Raw genomic sequence first — 19,860 nt, 5'->3', positions numbered from 1 at the left:
TTGAATAGAGTGGTGTTGTCGTAAAAACCAAAATATTAATTTTTTTACCAAAGAAAATGTAATACACAACCTATCAGATAGGGTTCAAACTTAAAATAACTTGATATAATCAAGTCTATATTTTATAAATTTCTTAGTGGTTGGACATCAATTTGATCTGAACTGACAAAAAGTGACCAATCACCTTTTTTTAAGATCATAATTCCCTTAATACATTGAAATTCTATTTATAAAAAATTTCGTTTTAAATAACCAGAAGGGATGCAAATGGTGGCGTTATGAGCCTTTTCTATTGGGTATTTTGTTAGATGTTGACTGCGTTCAGTCAATTTGAATTGTTTTATTATAAAAAATTACTTAATAGCCTTTTCTATTGGGTATCTTGTTAGATGTTGACCGTGTTCAGTCAATTTGAGTCGTTTTCTTATAAAAAATTACTTAATAAACTCTCATATAGTTTGATAATAACACCTTTGTTAATGTGCTTCGTCCCCTTTAATGGTTTGGTTGAGACTGAGGATTTAAATTGTTAATTTGATTTGATAATCATTGAGATCGACTTTTTACAATTTTTACGGTCAACAATCTTAATGGTTGAACATAAATAGATGAGATAAAATGATTCAAATTGTCAAGATTAATCATTAAAATAGTGGATTTCAACGAGCCAAATATAAGCATATGGATACTCAACATTGATGGCTCATTCTTGGACACTTTGGTGAATTTGGAACAATTATTCGAGATCATGAAGGAATGGTAATTGGTACTTGTGTAAATCCAGTTTCAATCCTTTATCATGAAATAGAAATTATCCTTGAAAGGTTCAAGTTGCGTATCGTAAAATGTTGCCTTAACATCCAGGTTCAAGCAAACTCATTAACGATTGTCAATATCCTTAATGATCGATGGAGTATTTCATGAAGTATTATGCACTTAGTTATTTTCATTAGAAAACTCCTTCTTAGTTTTCACAAGTACATCTTCAATCATGTTTTCAGGAAAACTAACCAAACGATGGATTATCTTACATCTTCCCAAGATTCTATATAATGTTTTGAAATAAATAGTGACGTTCTTCATTGTAATTTCGATTCTATCATTGATTAAAATCATAGAAATTTTCCTTTCTTGAGGGTGTAGTTGTTCTGGGTTTGCCTTTAACTTGTTAGCCTTTAAAATAAAATAAAAAGGATCTCAATGAACTTTCTGTTTGATTAGAGTGGGGGTCGTACGTTGGGGGTGGTAATTATGAAACTTTCAGGGGGTATCCTGTTAATTAGTTCTGAATCTAAGGGTTGTATTAAAATTTCAGAAAAATACAATTTTCTAATCTTGATGTTAGTTACTTAAGCAAGGTTAAAGTTTATAAAACTTTAAAACTAAGAAAAGAATTAATAAAACAAAAAAAGAAGGAAAGAAAAACTCATCACTTTGCTTGCCACCCACAAATCTAACTCAGACAAAAAGAAGAACACAGTGCCCAACAAAAAGACATCAAAAGAACCTCTCAATAGAACTCATCAAGAAGACAACAAATTCTACACAAATCAAAACTCTAGAATCGCCTTTACTTCCACAATTACTATTCTTTGTTCTCTTCTCTCTTGTTCATCCATGGCTGCTGTTGCAGAGGAACCAACAGCAGCAACAACAACAACAGAGCATATTAGATTCAGGAGACCCAGAAATCAATCAATTACACCTTCAGATCCAAACCCACAAAACTCTCCTCTCCTTCAATCCACTCGTTGTAAACCTACCATTTCATCCCTATTTCTTTCCACTTTCACCAATAACAATAATGGTTCCAATGATTCTTCTTCAGCTTTGAAAAACAAAAAGAAGAACTTCAGTTCTGCTACATTCAGAGGCCTTGGATGTGCCACATCATCTCAGGTATCTGCACCTTCGATTATTAGGTCTTCTGCAGATTGGCAAGCTAAGAAAGTGAGAAAAAAGAAACAGAGGAATCCACACAAGAAGAAGAAGAAGAACAACAACAACCAACAAACGATGACTAATAATCCAACGCCTGTTGTTGTTGTTCCTGATGTTTGGTGTGCGCCTGGGATTGCTTTTGCTTCCGATGCTGCCGCTTCGGTTGATTGTGTTGTTTCGAGGAGGCCAGTACAGGGGAGAGGGAGAATTGATGGAGGAGAGAGGGTGAATCATAAAGAGGTAGTTTTCTTGGATCTTTCTCTATTCTCTAAAGAACCAATGTGGGTTTTTCTTTTTACCCACATTTGATCTTGTCTAATTTTTTCTTCATAGTTTTTGTTTTTCCTCATAATATGGAACATGGGTTTTCATTTTTTGTTGATTATAGTGATTGGGTAATTTTTCTTTTAAAGAATACTTGTAAATTGGTTTCTTCTTTAGCTTCTCATTTAATTTCTATGAATCTGGGAAGTTCTTGCCTTTTCTTTTACTTATTATTTTGTGAATATAATGCTTCTTTTGTTTCCAGTTTTCAGTGAATTTGTTGAATTCTTTAGTACTATTATGTTTGTATGTTTGTATGTTTGCTTGTTTGAGGATAAACTTCTTAGATGCTTTTCTTGGTCTTGGATTGCCTTGACAGCGATCTTGTGTTGCAAGACGGACTGCGAACTTTGAACACATAACTGTTTTGGACTCTCCACCTGCCTTTGAAACGATGCGCTCTGGATCTGATGTATTTGGAGCTAGGCATCATCGTCATTTTCGACATCATTCTCCTGTGGGGCTTGCGGAGGTGAGTGCATTTTAATGGGTTCCTCTTTTGGGGGATCACACACTTTACTCACCAAAACTGTGATAGTTTCTTCTTACTCAGATTGATCCAATATAAATTCCATCACCCAGTTCTTTTATGTGTTTGCAAGTAATTGTTAGATATTGTTTGGGGTTCTTAAGGTTTTGTTAGGCAGATAAATGGCTTTGGTACATGTATGGGGCCCTCTTTTAGAGTTTGAGGGTGGTTCTGGTTGCAATAAGATTGGATGTTGAGACGTAAGTTTGGAGAATGCAGACCCAAAGAAACACAGTTTTGAAAGAATTGGCTTGATCCACATATAGCTCTGTGACCATGGCCACATAGACAAATTACTGCAAGTGAACACCCTCTAGAGGCATTTAGTATGATCGTATAAGAGTAATTTCATATGTTGGAGGACCGATCATTTCAAACAAGATTCGATCACTCTTCATGGTCATCCCCTTTGAGTTACTCTTTCATGGAAATATTACTCCTAATTACTATCTTTCTTGTAGGAACCAAAAATATTTGCTTCCCATGGATTAGCAAAGTTACTAACTCAAGGCAATCAGATCCACTCTAACCTGATTCGAAAACACATGGTGGTTTAGCCTCCACGGTCGATCCCTCTCCTTAATCCCACAAGGTGGTTCGGCTTCCAATGCTAACCTCTCTCTATTTGTGTCCACAAATCCCTCTAGGTGGTTCGACCTCCATGGCCGACCCCTCTATTAATTCCTCAAGGAGGTCCGGCCTTTTTGGTCTCTATGTATTCGATCAAGGTGGTTCAACCTCCCTGGCCGAACCCTCTATGTATTCAATCAAGGTGGTTCGATCTCCTTGGCTGACCCTCTATGTGTTCTCTCAAGGTGGTTCAGCCCCCTAGGCCGACACTCCTAATTACTCAATGAGGTTTGGCCACATTGGCCGATCCTCCTATCAATTACTCAATGAGGTTCAACCTCATTAGCCGACCCCCTTATCAATTGCCCTATGAGGTTCAACCTCATTAGCTGACCCTCCTATCAATAACTCAATGAGGTTCGGTCACATTGGCCGACCCTCCTATCAATTACTCTATGAGGTTTGGCCTCATTGTCCGACGAGGCCAACCCCCCTATCCCTTTCTCATTGAAGTTCAACCCCCTTGGCCGACCATCCAATTGATTTCACTATAGGTTTGGCTCTGCAAGCCAACTCTACTTTATTATAGCCAATTACAGTAGATTGATCTACTCGATAACTAAAGAGGCATAATCATACAAAGCTACTTAAGTAGTAAGAATACAAGACAAGACTACTCAATTAGCACAAGTTCCATCACCAAGGAAAAATATGGTATCCAAAAGAGTTGCAACTACATAACTTGACTGAGCAGTCACTGAGTTAGAACATGTATACATGTAAGGCCTATCACATCCTAAAATTTTCGTACCTTGATCCGATCTATGACCCGATTCAAGATCCTAATTTAAGGGTATGAAAGGAATAAAAAACCATTGAATAATATCAACTAAATATTTGAGAAAAAGAAATAAAACAAATAGAAGTTAATGCTTATCAAAAAGAGAGTATCATCCTAGAACTCAATGAAAACGTCAAGTATAATAGTACTTGTTGGGTGCTTATTACATTCATACCAAATATAACTAAATAAAATAAAATTGTTCTAAATTTGAATGCTAAAAAGACTAAAATAACTAACTAATAAACAAATAAACTATATCCGCTGATTATTATGTATTTCCATTGTCCAATTCTGATCTCAATGCTCATTATCTGAAAAGTTTTTCCGACAGAGTCGGCATGCTAAAGCTTGTAGGAAAGTCAATGCTACACTAACATCTATCCATACATACATACAAATAAAAAGAAATATATGATCATGTTATTATTAAGTAAACAAGTCATTCCAAGACAATTCATGCATGCAATGATGACTAATTTTCCTATCGGCTTGGCCATAACTATCGTTACCAATTTTCCCAACAGCTCAATCAAACTCTTTGTTCCAAAACACGAAACCTTCCTCGAGGGCCTTTCGGGTCTTTTACTCAAGGACCTAAGTCCGGACTTGCTCAGTTCATCATTCCAAAACTTGTTAATGATTATGCAATTTCACATTCATCTTCTAAAAGAACATTCCATGCAGTTTCGACATAAACATTATCACGATAATTAAAGATTTATTACCAAAATCTACTAGGCATTTATATCTCACATTATTTATCAATAGGCACATAAGAAATATAATTATGCTATATACTTAATTTTTATTTATTATGTATATATAAATAGATGTGTCGTGAGAATTTGCCTTTATCAATGTTGGAATCTGCTAATGAAGTCCGATTACTTCTTTGTTTTCTACGCATTCTTGATTTTCTGATCTTTCCTTTCTCCAATTGAACTTCCTAAGGTAAAGTTTAAATCGTAAATTTGTATTTCTTATAGTTCTTCTTTCCCCAAATCGAAGCTCCAACTTTAGCTAAAGTTTTCCAAAAGAAAAGAAAAAAAGATTTTGAAAATCTCATTTTTTTGACCTAGTTTGTGACTAATTGAACTTATGGAGACTTCTTCTCCAAGAAAAATATCGTATTTTTCTTCTTGTTTCGTACGAATGAAAGACCCTATTTTTTCTCTCTCAAAGTTTTAAGTCCTAGATTTTTAATCCAAGGTTAACTTAAGTAATAAGTGTTTTAGTCAACTTAGAATTCTCCCCAAGAATCTCCCATATCTCTTACGTACATACATCTCTTAAAATCTCTCATATCCTTACTTAGCCAATTACTTTAAAAGCTATCGTTATTTACATACCCATGCCATCGCCAATTAATTGTAATGTAAAAACCCAAAAATGCCGTTAATTCTTATATCAAGACTTCATATTTTTTTTTTTCGACACTAAATTTTAACCTTTATTAAAATGTATAATAATAATAATTATTATTATTTTGGGATTTCACAAGGCTATTCCTCATGTAGGTTATAGAACCATGAGGAGTGATTCATTATCATCAAAACATCATGGGCTCTTATTACCTTATATGCTAGATAACATGGGTGAGTAGTTATAACAGAGTTTACTAAACCCATTAAAGAGTCTATTCTATAAATAGGGAGGCTTCTCCTATGTAAACCCAATGCACAAGCCACACAAAACTCTAATGTTTTTATTTTCTTTTTCTTGCTTTGCAATTTTCATCAAGTACCAACTTTATCATCCAAGGCTCTTTAGCCGGCATCATATTAGTGTCTTTTCAAGTATAGAATGATGGAGAAGACAATCAGAAAAGAAGGCTCAACAGGGAAGATGATTGTAGTATATATTTATGGTGACACAGAGTTTGAGGAACAAAGAATCAATTGCTACACAAATCTTGAGGAGTGGGAGATTTGAAAAATCCCCCACATTTCTCATTATTGAGCATGTAGCACATACGGTGCTCATTTAAATTCTATTCAATGTTGGTTACTTATGTTCTAGTTTACCTAATAATGGCTAGTTTCTCTTTCTTTGCCAATTTGAATAGAGGGGTAAATTAGTTTTTAATTTTAGAATCTTTATAATGTTTTTCCTTTTAAGAGAGCCCTGATGGGATTTCTAGTTTGGAGTTTTAGGGTGTGTTTGATCATGATTTTTGTTTTTCATGAAAAATCACATTTTCCATGTGTTTAATTGGTTTTTTGCATGGAAAATGGATCACCAAACATCTAAAAGGGTCCACTCCATTTTCCTATCTTTCCCCGTGGGAAAATGAAATCCAACCCTAAATTCATTCTTCCTTCTGCTTCTTGGTTTCTTTTTCTTTGCCCGGAATAGTTCTTTACCAGTTTAAATGGAGGGGTAAAGGTCGTTTTTAATTTTAGAACCTTTATAATGTATTTCCTTTCAATAAAAGCCTTGATGGGTGTTGTAATTTGGAGTTTTAAGGTGTGTTTGATCATGTTTTTTATTTTCCATGTGTTTGATTGGTTTTTTGCATGAAAAATGGATTACCAAACATCTAGAATTCAGAAAGGGTTGGATTTCATTTTCCTATCTATCCCTGTGAGAAAATGAAATCAAACCCTAAATCCATTTCTCTTCCTTCTCATTCGCCTCGTCCTCCTTATCCTTCTTCCTTCTCCCTCCACCTCCGCCCTTTGTTGTCGTCATCATCTCTCTCTCCCTCCTTTCCTCCTCCTCTTCCACAGTCGTTGTCGGAACCAACCCCCCCCCCCCCCCCCTCTCTCTGGCCCCTTCTTCTGCAATTAAACAATGGAATCAATTTTTCCATGGTTCCTATTTTCCCTAAGGAATTGGAAATCCATAGAATTTGATTTTCCATGTAAACAAGAAAACCTTTAAAAGAATGTGAGAAAGGTTTCATTAATCATAAATGCTGAATTTGAGCTTAATTTTTAGCTTTGAATTAGGTATAACAAAGGTGAGCTTCTCACCTTGGGGGTTGGTTGTTGTAGGCTTTTCCCCATGGAGTAGTTGGAAAACATTTAGAAGAAATAATTGTATTAATAATTAAATGTTTTGGAGCTTAAATTATTTGTTGGATTTTGTTTTGGTTTGGTTTATCAAAAACGTTTGACAAACTGAGTAGTGTAAGTCTTTATTATACTTGTGTTTTGTTTTTTCCTTTTTATTTTTATTTTTCAAATGAGACTTTGAATCTTGTTATACTTGAAATTATCTTAATAGTTACTGTAATGAGGGCGGATAAGGTCTTAGGCACGTGAGCATCCACGTCAGTCGTGAGTCACACAAGAGTCGTTAGTCGGAAGCCATTTGTCTTCTTCAACAGCTGGAGGTGGGCAACTCTCTTCTCAGCGTCATGCCTTGGTTTGTTCTCATAAATGGTTTGGACTCAAATTGGAAGGAAAGTGGGTCCTAGAGTCATGTGGTGGGGCTACCTTTTCACCTTTGGGAGGGTAAAGTGTTTAAGGCCTTGGGGGACCGTTTGGGAGTCCTTTTGGAGGTGGATCCCAAGACCTTGTGGCAGGAAGATTTGAAGACAACTAGGTTAACAGTGGGTTTCTGCAAGTGGAATATTCCAAGAGGTTTTCGTTTTGTGTGTTTGGGGAGGGTGGGGATTCTCTTATTTTCTAGGGTTGGAGGTAGACAGAGAGTTGTCTTCTCAATAGTCGCTGAGTTCCTCACGGCTATTAGAACAGCTCTCGAGCATCTAGTTCTTCGTAAAACACCCTGTACTTGTGGAGGAGGGGGTTAGTAAGGTTGCTACGGGAGTAAGGGAACATGTGGTTGATGATGACATGCTTAGCAAGCCTTCAAATTCGAAATTTAATTTGGAGCCACATGGATTGCATTGCGAGTCCTCTGGCATGTGGCATTGGACTATTGTTAATAGGCACATGGGTTCTCTGTTGGCTAAGGCGGCAGAGTACGTAAGGTACAGAAAATTTCTTTAGGTTAGTGGAGGTTTCAGAAGACACATGGAGCCTAATCCGAGCATGAGTTATTCCTCACTGGATTTGTATTCTAAGTCTTCTAAGTCAGTTTCGTGGATGGAGGATTCCGAGTTACTTTGTTTAGCATCCCGATGCATTTCCTATCGCTCTTTTAGATGCCGGCTAGTGTGGAGGCTAGATTAAATAAAATTTTCAGGGATTTCTTGTGGCACGATAGAGAAGGAAACATGAAATTCCATTTGGTGAGTTGGAAGTACATTTGTATACCAAAGAAGAACAAAGTGTTGGGGATCCGAAATCTGAGACAAATGAATTAGGCTCTGTTGGGGAAATGGCTATGGAGGTTTGGGTATGAATGCTTTAGTTTATGGAGGGTGATCCACAAGTTCGGGGAAAACTCTTTTGGTTGTGACAATGGCCAAACCGTGGGCTGTATGGTTGTGGAATTTGGAGGGGAATTTTAAAAGTCTTTCCTTTGTTCCTAGGCAAGTTAACGTTCAAAGTTGGGAGAGGTAAACGGTTCAATTCTGGGAGGATCTTTGGTGTGGTTCTTTGTGCTTAAAGGATCGTTTTCTATGCTTGTTCTTCGTTTTTCTAAAGAAAGGCGCTCCTATTAGCAATTTTCTTTTCCCTTCACGTAGTGGTCGAGGGTTGGATTTGGGCTTCAGGAGACCTTTCAATGACTGGGAGTTGGAGTCGGTTGCTGAGTTAATGGTGGCCTTGGAGTCGGAGGTGTGCAATCAAGAGTGGCTAGTTTCTGAAAATTCTTATCTTGATGGAAATCAAGAAAATTCAGATGATATGAGACTTTGGTTGCTTGACAAGAAGGGCCAGTTTTCAGTTCGTTCATTCTGCCAGGCTTTGAGTCTTTGACCACTCTTTCCGAGCACTTTCATGTAAAGGGGCTGTGGGGTCCGTTTGTCTCTTCTAAGGTGGTTTTCTTTATTTGGACGGGTGTTAGAGGTAGGATTCTCACATTGGACTATGTGAGGATGGTAAATGAGTGAATCATGTCCTCCTTCATTGTGCAATGTCTTGTGGTCCTTTTTCTTGTCTTTGTTTAGGGTTTTTGTGTGCCTCCCTAGTTCGTTGTTGGGAGGACTTGGTTTAGTAAATTCCTTTCACTTATCAAAAAAGAAAAGAAAAAAGGATTGAGTTAAATGCCAAAAAAAAAATATTCTTATTGCCAACCCCAATACTTGGGTTAAGGCATAGATGATTGATGATAAGAAATGACTTAACAAGGTTATATCCCTCATGGAATCATCATTTAACAAGCAACATTACCTATAAGTTATAAATATATTTTGAGACCTTACACTCCATTGAGGTGCTGGTGTAAAAAAGCAGATCATGATTTGGGCAGACGAAGAACGAACAAATACTCAAAAACAGATACAAAAAACATTACAAAAAAGAAAAAAAGCAGTTATAATATGGCTGTATTCTGTGTTGCATTGTGGGCAGATCATGATGTTCCAAAGTAGCCTGATCTTGGGAGGAAGATCAGATGGACACGACCGATACAGGGATTGGCGTCTCAACGTAGATAATATGACATACGAGGTATGCAGTTTTCTCCGTATTTGTGAAGTTCCTGTCATCTGTGTTATAATTATGTTTTATGTACAACGATACATACCAATCACTTATATCTTTTCATTACTAAAATTCTCGCTATTCTGGTGGTTAAAACAGGAATTGCTTGAACTGGGTGATAGAATCGGTTACGTAAACACAGGATTAAGAGAAGAGGAGATACTCCGCTGTCTCAGGAAAACTAAACCCGCAGTTTCAGATAATTTGTCATCAAATTTCCTCACCGAGATCGAGTGGAAATGTAGCATTTGTCAGGTGGGTCTATCATTCTTCCCTTTTTTTCTTCTTTCCTTCTTTTCCCTTACGTCTCTTGAGAAGAACCTAACCGACACACCAAAAGCACCAATAGTGCTGTTTGCTGCCTATGTAAAATATCTGAGCTGCTATTGGCACCCAAACTTTTACTTACTACACCCCAATTAAAAATAAAGAAGAAAAGTGAATGGTTGATAATAAGTAAAAGTTGGGGTGCCAATAGAAGTTCTCTAGTTTTTTTTTATTTTTTATTTTTATTTTTATAGAGTTCTATTTTTTTAAGTTTAGGATTTTATATTGTTAAAAAACAAACTACTCCAAAAAACCGATCTGTTAGAGAAGGGGAGAACTATGAATATCAGAGGGTCACGGGGCTTAACTGGGTTATAACTCACCTGAGAGGAGGAAAATACACTCCCCCTCACCCATAAGGGTGGAAAGATTTGAACCCGTGACCTATGTGAACCTGCGCTCTGATACCATCTTACTAACCAACTACTCCAAAGGACTGATCTGTTGCAGAAGGGGAAGGGGAGAGCTATGAATATATAAGAGGGTCACAAGGCTTAATAATGGTTTGAACATATACACTCAACATATATGAGCCTAATCATAATTGTAAACAACTGGTAAAATTGTTTGAACAAGTGTTATAATATTTTGTAAGTTTGAGATTTTAATTTGAGCCAAACCTTAATACTGGTTGAATAGTGTGTTTTTAATCTTTAATTGAGGGGTGAGAAATAATTTAAGAAATTGTGATGTAATAAGTAAAAGTTAGGGTGCCAATATCAGCCCTCTATAATATGTTATTGACGTGGATATCTTTCATGCACTATTGAACAGGAAGAATATGAAGCAGATGATGATTTAGGGAAGCTGGATTGTGGGCATAGCTATCACGTTTATTGCGTAAAGCAGTGGCTTCTGCAAAAGAATGCTTGCCCTGTCTGCAAGGTAGCTGTTGCGGCTCAATACTGAGGTTGGCAGATTCTTTGCTTTTGTTTGGCTGCAATCTCTCTCTGTTCACTTTCATTACTTTCTGTATAGATATCGATGACTGAAAAATAAGCAAGATTCGATTCTTTTTCATATGCTTATTAGAAAAATCTTGGGCTTTTTCAATTGGTTGTTTGTTGCTACTCTTATGTTCGATCTTGCCATTAAATTCCATTTTGGTTGGAGTTGGGTGAAATCATCATATTCTTCACTGTCATTTTAAGATGAAATCATCTTCAATTAATTAATTAATTAATTTGTTTATATCTTGGTTTTATTATTTGCACGGAGCGGATGGTGAGATTAAGAAAAATCTTGTGTATTTGTAGTTGGATGGTTGAGTTCAAGAATGTCATTCAATCTTTATGCGTCACAATCTAATTAAAAGAAAATTTTATAACATGATTGTATGTCCTATTAAATTAGTTAGGGACCGAATAATTGCAGATCAACCTAAGAAAAAATCCTTATTTTTCTAGTTTTTTAAATTTCCATACTATTTTATTTTTATGATTGGTAAGCTGGAGCTATAAATGGCCCCTCTTCTATTAAAACTTCTTTGAGGGCTACATTCGTTCATACTCATACATCAAGTCTTTGCTAAGTATTGCATTCAACTGCCCGACTTTATCCTAAAAGTCAGCCTCCATGCAAACTCCACGCTATAGAAAGTGTATCAAACAAATCCTCACTCTTAACGGTAAGCCCCACCTTTTCAGCTTCTAAACATGCCTTTCTATCCCCCTTCTGTTTATACCAACCCAGTTTGCGACCTCTCCATGTTTTTAAAACTCATTTTCACGTCTTGTCTTGTCTCATCTCGTAAATGAACGAGACCGAGTTGTCTCATCCATGAATGAGATCGAGTCGTCTCGGACGAGTTTTCTGATATGTTTGAGTTGTCTTGTTCAATGATGAGAAAATGAACTTTGGTTTTAAATCTCGTTTGATACATTCGACTTGTCTATCCGTCTCGTTGGTGGACGATATCGAGACGTATCGGATGAGACGCCTCGATCTCCAATGAGATTTAAAACCATGCTCCTCGATGAACTTGCATTCGAATTCGAACATGACATGATATTTGTAGAAGGTAAAATTAGTATTAGGCTCTTATGCGTATCTCGATGAATGCATGAACTAAAGAGTAGAACAATAACTATAGAGGACCAGTGGTACCCAGAGCAAGCCAGTAATTAAATTCTGCCAAGTAGCAGAGCAGTACATAGATAGAGACCTGCCCAACTGATGAGGCATACTAAATCAAAATGTTCACATGATCTCATACCATGTGTATCAAGCTCCAATATTCTAGTAGAAATCCCAAGAATCTTGGAGCATGATAAAGAAAGGGGAAACCTTGATCCTAGGGAGATCCTATATATTGAAGGGATAACCTAGAGATAAGGATCTTTTAGACTCTTGGGAGATTCGAGCTAATGCTGGTAACTCCTTTCTTCAACTCTAACTTGATCGTCAGAGGATTGTTAGCAGGTACCATACTAGTGTCGCCACGGAGGAACGAGAAGCACTTCTTCAGAGCAGTAGAGCATAGCAACTTGAGGTGAGACTTGAATCCACTACTTCTACAAATTGGCACCGTTCATGAGATACCAATATATTGATTTCAGAGGAAATAATGGTGAGATCTAGTTGTTTTACAGAAGCCAATGCTCTCCGTCCTCCTCCTGTTGTCCCTATTATGGAATCTGTTTTGATGTATTAGATAAATGAGATGAAACTTCAAGAGGAGATGCAATGGAAGATGCATGAGTTGGCTGAATAAAACTGGACATTGAACCAACAAATGAAGATTCAACAGAAAGAAAGACAAGATCAACCACCACCTAGGGTTGAGGATGAAGCTGATCGGAACATAGAAGGTAGTTCTAGATCAAGAAACTCGGACGAGAAGGGTGACACTGAAGTTGTAACCACTACGACAACAACTCGGACGGGAAAGGTGACACTGAATGGTAAGCAGCATCAACAACCACAACCCTAGAAGAAGAGGAAAATGCAACCTTAGTATGTTAGGGGACAGAAGAAAGATGGGATGTACTTCTCCATACCTCCGAGCGAGATCTTACCCCTCATCGTCAATAAGCCCTACTTTGAGTGGCATAGACTACTCTTCTAGGCTGAAATTCAATAGGATGAAGGCCATTGAGCCTATCACAAAGTCCGAGCTCATAGGACCAACAAATATCAAGTTCTAAGGAGATTTTTGCAAAAATTGGCTGAGCAAGGCCAGCTCAAGGATTATATGTGGAAAGAAATATTGGATATGGATAGACCAGATCGACATTATCGAGAAGGGTAGAGGCAATACCAACAACCTATAGGAGGGCTGTCGTTATGCACGTCATACTAAGGCAAGATAAAAGGAAAATTGGGGAGAGCAAGGCTGATAAAAGGATAAAAAGGTGTCTGTAGACACTCCATTTTTGCATTTGCTCGATTTGACAATCCGTAATGGATTCCTAATGATGAACATAGAATTTGTGAAAAGATAAAAGCTTGTGAGAGGCTATCTCCCGATTTCTTCCAATTCCCTATCTCTTTCCTAATCTTCGTGATTTTATCTTTCTTACTTGACACTATAGACACCCCAATTTGAACGGGCTCCCACTCAAAAGGACCCAAAAACATTGATTTTTCAACAAACTTGCTAACGGGCCTCAAAGGCCCGAATTATCGAAACATGACATTTTGATTAATTTGGAGGATCCTAAGAACCCCTAAGGGCCTAGTGGGCGCACCCAAAAATATTTGGTGTACCTCCACCTTCACTGTACCACTCTCGATATCCAAAATACCGAATTTCAATAAAAGTCGCCAACGGGCCTAAAAAGCCCTATTTGCCAACACGTGGCATTTTGATCAATTCAATGATTCCAAAAATTCCTAAAAAAATAAAAAAAAAATGTAAAATGAGACTTGGGATACCCATTACCTTCCACCACTCCATCGCTCCACCTTCGAATCCAAAAAAAAAACCCTAAGCCTATTCAAAGCCCACAAAACCTTCAACTTTCCAAAATTAATTTCTCACCTTACCCCTAACGTAAATTCAATCCCATATCACTTAAATCCTAAAACCTACCCACCCTCAAAAACTCATTCCTAAAACCACCCTACCCAATCCCCAAACCTTTCACAACTCAAGCCCAATACATTAAAGCCCACAAACTCTTACCGATATCCAGTCCACCTCCAATCCACAACCCATAACCCATTAACCACAACCCACATTAACTAATCACCCTTTTATCATAAAAAATGACACATGTCATCATCTCCTCTCACCTCCTTCATTTAACCATCAACCTCTATCACTTTTCTCTAACATACATCTACCCACATCATAGCTATCCAAAAATCATTTCAGCCCATACCCTTCCCTAACCTACCCACCTCACCTTCTCTAACACAATCAACCATTCACATCACAACCCATATCCCTTATACCCTAACCCATCATCATTCTCTAAACACTCCACCAACTCACATCATTACCCACACCTCCCATCATCATTTCTTACAAAAACCCATTCTCCTAAACCTAATCAACACTCCTCTTCAATCAAACACCTACCCTCACCAATCAATTCATCTAATCACCCCATCTCCCCATCATTTTTAACACATGTCATCATCTCATTAACCCTCTCGAAAACCCAAACACCTAACCCCTTACACCCCCTTACACAATCCATTCTCATAAATCTAAACATGTCACCTCCTCAACCAACCTAATACTCAATCAAACACCTAACACCTTACACCCCCCATTCTCTTCATCACCCATCACTCATCTCACCTCACCAAACACTCCACCCAAATGGATTGGGTAAGATCCAAACCATTTGGATCCAAACACAACCCACTTACCTTCATTACATAACTACCCTCATTCCATCCATAAATTTTATACCCCTCATCTTTAAAACCTATGTTATTCTCTACTCTCTCAATAATTCACCCCATTATACCTCTTCTCTTTCCAAAATTGATTACCAAGTCTTACCAATTCTTCTCTACCAATTCTCCCCTACCAATTCTCTCTTACCAAGTCTTACCCCAAGTCTCACACTAAAAAGAAAAAAGGAACCCAATTCAACTCTACTCTTCTCTTCACTCTTCTCTCACATTATCTTTTAAAAAAGGAATTTCATGCTCATAAATCATTAAGGACTCAAGAATAATTTAAGAAGAAGAAGAAGAAGGAAAGAAGATTGAAGCTTCAAGGTGGGTTCAAAGAACCCCCCCCCCCCCTCTCTCTCTCTCCCCTCTCTTCCTCCCTCTTTTATTATCATCTCCTATATTTATTTTATTTTTAGATGGACTTAGGATGAATGCTTCCCCTCCCTTATTTCCGGTAGATCGGACTTCGGTTCGATTGAAAGTATAGGGGTTGTAATCCTTTTTAAAACAAAACCAGTTTTAATCCCAAAAACTATTTTGAAGTAATTAGATTCGAATCCTTCTCAATCCATGAGAATGGACCCCTATACATTAGCCAACACTTTTAAAAAATATGGCATGTAAAGGCTACAATTATGTATGGGTCATCTCCTTCGATGCGATGTTCCCTATAGTCTAAGCCAACATTAAATCCCTACTTAGGGAACAAGCCTCTGACAAGTGGCACTTTATTTTTGTTTTGCGTTTTCAATCGAAAATGACCGAGTTGTGTTGAGATTACCGCCACTTGGCAGGGAGAAAATGGTGCCTAACACCTTCCATTTTCTCCAAACTAGCCACTCACTCCGATCTCAAAGTTTGATTAGTAGCTTATCCATCGTGAGTTACTAAACGCCAAAATATCACTTTTCTAAAATAATGTTCATCGGGTGATCATTCACACCCTCTTACAACATGAATGATGGCGACTCCAAACCCTAGTAAATATGACACTCGTAATCAAGAATCACGTATCTACAGACATGTTTGACATAGACATTACGCACGCTTATGATCATTACACTTTATACTCAATTTAGTAAGTATACATACTTAAGTTCGTCACACATTTTGATAACCTAGAGATCTTGCAACATTAGAAAAATATGACTTCAAGACTTAGAAACAATCACATCGGAACTGAAAGAAGTCGTTTGACAAAATATAAAAAATCGACAAAATGATGAAAATACCTCTCGTGGGTCCTACACCTTTGAAATATCTCAAAAGTATCAATGTTGTGCTCGGAATGTTATTTCGAGTTCAACAAGGTTAAAATCGGTGAAAACGGAGAAATTTACAAAAAATTGTAAAAATGACCAAAATGCTCATTGACATTCGACTTTTATTTAGAAACCTCGATTCCTAAGAAATATGACAAAAAAAAAAAACTTCCAACAATATTTACGTATATCAACAAAATTTAGAAACCCCATGCCCAAGAAAATCGAAAATTTGTTATATAAAATGACGAGATTTTGCACATTAAATGACGATTTCTACCATGTGTAATGGCACCAATCGATCATATAAAATGATGATTTTCTTTACATGGAATGAAACTAATCAATCATGATGAAACAATAAAATTAGAATTTTAATTTTAATCGCGAATTGAGTATTGGACCCTTGTCGATAACAATTTAAAATTTTACTTATTATACCCCAATTTGAAATAAGGTGAGGTGTTAATAGTAATTATTAAAGCTCGTTATCCTGAACCCATTGAAATTCAAAATCAACCAATCAATTAAGAATTTAACCAATCGTGAATTAAAATTTAAAAATCAATCAAACCCATAATAAATCGAAGTATAATCATTGATATAACTCAATTTGATCAATGTCACTTTCGATCAATCCAATCCATGATCCAACATAAAAATATTTAACCCAATCAAATCATCCAATTTCAATCAACTTTAAAAATCACCAATAAATTAATCATTAACCTAATTAATCAATCATAAAATTAAAATTCATTTAATATAACTATTTGATCTTAAATCAATCTATCTAAATTTCTTATTCATCAAATCGACCACTGAATCAACTTTTAGCCTATCAGAGCACTGTCAAGATCATGAGGAGCGTGGGATCATTATCCCCTTCTAATTTACACCAAAGCGTGATGAATCTTTTTGAATGGTTTGACCAACAAAAAGGTAAAAGAAAGAATAAAAGAGAAAAAATGAGAAAAGAAAGTGAAGAAAAAGAAGTACAAGTTTTTCATCATCCCTAAACCAGACTTGAATCTCATCTTCATATTTTCCTTCTTTCACCTCTTTCCTTACAAACCTTGTTGCCATTAACAAGCCCAAACGCTACCTCTTTCCTCACAAACGTTGTTGTCATTAATGAACTTCACAAGCCCACATCCAGTCACGAATTTTCAACTCATCATAGACCCTATCACCAAGCCATTACAAACCTCATAGGAACCCCAAAACCGAGCCAATAGAGCAACCTCACTTCTATTCTCATTTTTTGAGACAGTCCGACAGGCTTTAGTTAAATGTGAATAACTTTCTCTAGAAAATTCGAATCCATGAGCTGTCTTTTGTGTTAGAAACTAGACACAAAGAGCTTTCCAACAGTATATTGTAAGGTTCTCAACTATTCTCCAATTAGTACAGATTTATCCGTGAAATTGAAGTAAAATCCGAGATGAAATTTGAGGCAATCTGACACTTTTTAGTTAAATGCATATATATTTTTCTACAAAATTTCAGTTCACGAATCGCCTTTTGCATAATAAACTAAACATGCAGAGATTTCCAACGGCATATCACACACCCACTAATTCCTTCCCAATCAATATGGATTTGTTCATAAAGTTGAGGCAAAATCTGATATTTGATTTTGATTTTCGTGCTCATTCAAGTTCGACTCGTTTGACAAATTTTCTGAAGGGATTGTGGTTATCAAACTTTTGAGGTAAGTTTTATTTATTTATTTAAAAACAAAGAAGAAAAAAAAATTCGAGATAACTTGATGTTCACCTAGCTTAGAGACTTTAACCTTTTTGATAATTCTTCCCACAAGTTATGAGTTATTTTCAATCAATTCAGTATTTATTTATACTTCTTATAATTTTTAAACATTTTGGTAATTTATTGTGCATAAAATATTATATTATCAATTTGAAAATCAATTATCAATTGTGCATACGATGATGCTATTTTACCGATTTGAAAATTTTAATACATGTGCTGATTTATTGATTTGAAAATTTTGTGCATGTGATATTTTTATTAATTTTGGTAATGTTTATCATACATATGATACAATTACCGATTTGAAAATTTCATTCATGTGGTATGTTTACCAATTGGATAATTTATTTATGAATATGTTTACTTCTCGATTTGAAATTTTTTACCGATTTAAATATTTTTATTCACGGGGTATGATTACCGATTTGAAAATTTTTATGGATGTGATATGATTACTAATCTGAAAATTTACTAATACATGTGATATTTTTACCGATTTTGAAAGTTTATTTATGTATATGATATTTTTACCAATTTAGAATTTAATCTACATATGATGATATGTTTGCCAATTTGGACATAAATTTTCGTGTGATGATGTTTTTACAAATTTGAAAATTTATTTGTACATGTCACATCAATTATGTATAAGGCTTATTAATTGGATTTTTCTTTTTTCATAAGTCTTACCACGTGAACCTTAAGGCATTAGATATGATTTTAGGCCTTTTCGAATTATTCATTCTCCCTTTGTGTGCGGAATTCGAGAAATTGTATAATGTTTGAGGGATCATAAACATAGGATTTATTTGGACAGCCTGGCATAAATTAATGATTATGGTTGGACTGTAGCCTTGACCATAATCTTTCTCATTTGACCTTAGGATTTTCTTGGATTGTAATAGACATCGATCACCTTGATTGGATGGGCTCGGTGTCTAACACCTTCCGAAACCCGAAAATCGACCCCTTGCCCATTTCTTTTACTCGTGGACCGATCCAGATCCATTTTGGAGTTATTTTGGTTCCTAGACCCAAACTAGGTAGCGACTTTCAATTCCCTAAAAATCCCCTAATTATTCATCAGACATTTTTTATTATTTAGTAAAAAGTTTCGAGACACTTTCAGCGACAAGTTGAGCACTTGATGCATATCATTTCATTAATTTTGGGCAAAATGAGTACATTGATAAACCTCCAAAGGGACGATGAAAGAAAAATACAAAGAAAACAAAGAAAAATATGGCTTGTTGATCAAATAGGAAGAAAATCGACTAGCCCAACTTGAGCCATAATCTATTGCCCAATCTTGACTTGTTGCTCAGTTTGTAGCTGCTGCTCTGGTATATGATCGAGCTGGGTTGGAAGCTACAAGGAAATATTGTCAGGCTTCTAGCTAGAAGTAGTAGCAGTTAAAGGAGTTCTGCCAACCCTTTTACATTAGCAAGACAATTAGAGTTTGAAAGGTCGATGTCTGCCCATTGGGTTGGCTGGTTGACTTCGTCTAGAAGAAGGGGAAGAGGAGCTCGCCCGAACTTGCCTTGCTACTTAGGACGTTTCCCAGGGGTTGAGATAGCGGTCATGTCCTCCATCTCCTCATCTTCTTCCTCTGTTTCCTTGTATCGCAGTCAGGCATCCTCAAAGCTTTCGTTGTAAGCTTTGTTAGAAGACTACTCCATAGTCAAAGCACACTGGGACTTGAGTTGACTTAGTAACTTCTTCGCCACCACCTCATTTTCCTTGGCCTGCTTTGTCCTGGCTTTTTGGGTTACCTTCATCAGAGTAGGTCCAAATTGAGCAGCAACAACTGAGTAGATGGTAATGTTTACCCGTTATTTGAAGTAGGACTTGAGTGAGCTTAGTTTGACCTCCTTGCCTTTG

General features: G+C 36.5%; 1 protein-coding gene across 1 annotated transcript; it reads left to right on the top strand.

Annotated features, from left to right (window-relative positions):
* The first annotated feature begins 1,415 nt into the window (after nucleotides 1–1,415).
* On the top strand, nucleotides 1,416–14,137 carry LOC147394306 (uncharacterized). The gene is made up of 5 exons (XM_086453435.1): nucleotides 1,416–2,181; nucleotides 2,585–2,737; nucleotides 9,632–9,730; nucleotides 9,863–10,018; nucleotides 10,865–14,137. Exons 1-5 carry the CDS (start codon nucleotides 1,618–1,620, stop codon nucleotides 10,997–10,999), a joined length of 1,107 nt encoding a protein of 368 aa, XP_086309561.1. The 5' UTR covers nucleotides 1,416–1,617; the 3' UTR covers nucleotides 11,000–14,137.
* Nucleotides 14,138–19,860: the final 5,723 nt, after the last annotated feature.

This window comes from Akebia trifoliata, chromosome 9 (genome assembly GCF_017979445.1).
Source record: "Akebia trifoliata isolate Shusen 1 chromosome 9, ASM1797944v1, whole genome shotgun sequence".
Lineage (NCBI taxonomy): Eukaryota > Viridiplantae > Streptophyta > Magnoliopsida > Ranunculales > Lardizabalaceae > Akebia > Akebia trifoliata.
The sequence above is the reverse complement of the archived record's forward strand: the minus strand, read 5'-3'. Positions and strand labels throughout refer to the sequence as shown.

Excerpts from the sequence above, each read along its gene's own strand:
- LOC147394306 (XM_086453435.1), top strand. The coding sequence starts at position 1,618 with ATGGCTGCTGTTGCAGAGGAACCAACAGCAGCAACAACAACAACAGAG. Across the intron at positions 9,731-9,862 it reads TAGATAATATGACATACGAG|GAATTGCTTGAACTGGGTGA; the intron begins GTATGCAGTTTT and ends TGGTTAAAACAG. Across the intron at positions 10,019-10,864 it reads GGAAATGTAGCATTTGTCAG|GAAGAATATGAAGCAGATGA; the intron begins GTGGGTCTATCA and ends ACTATTGAACAG.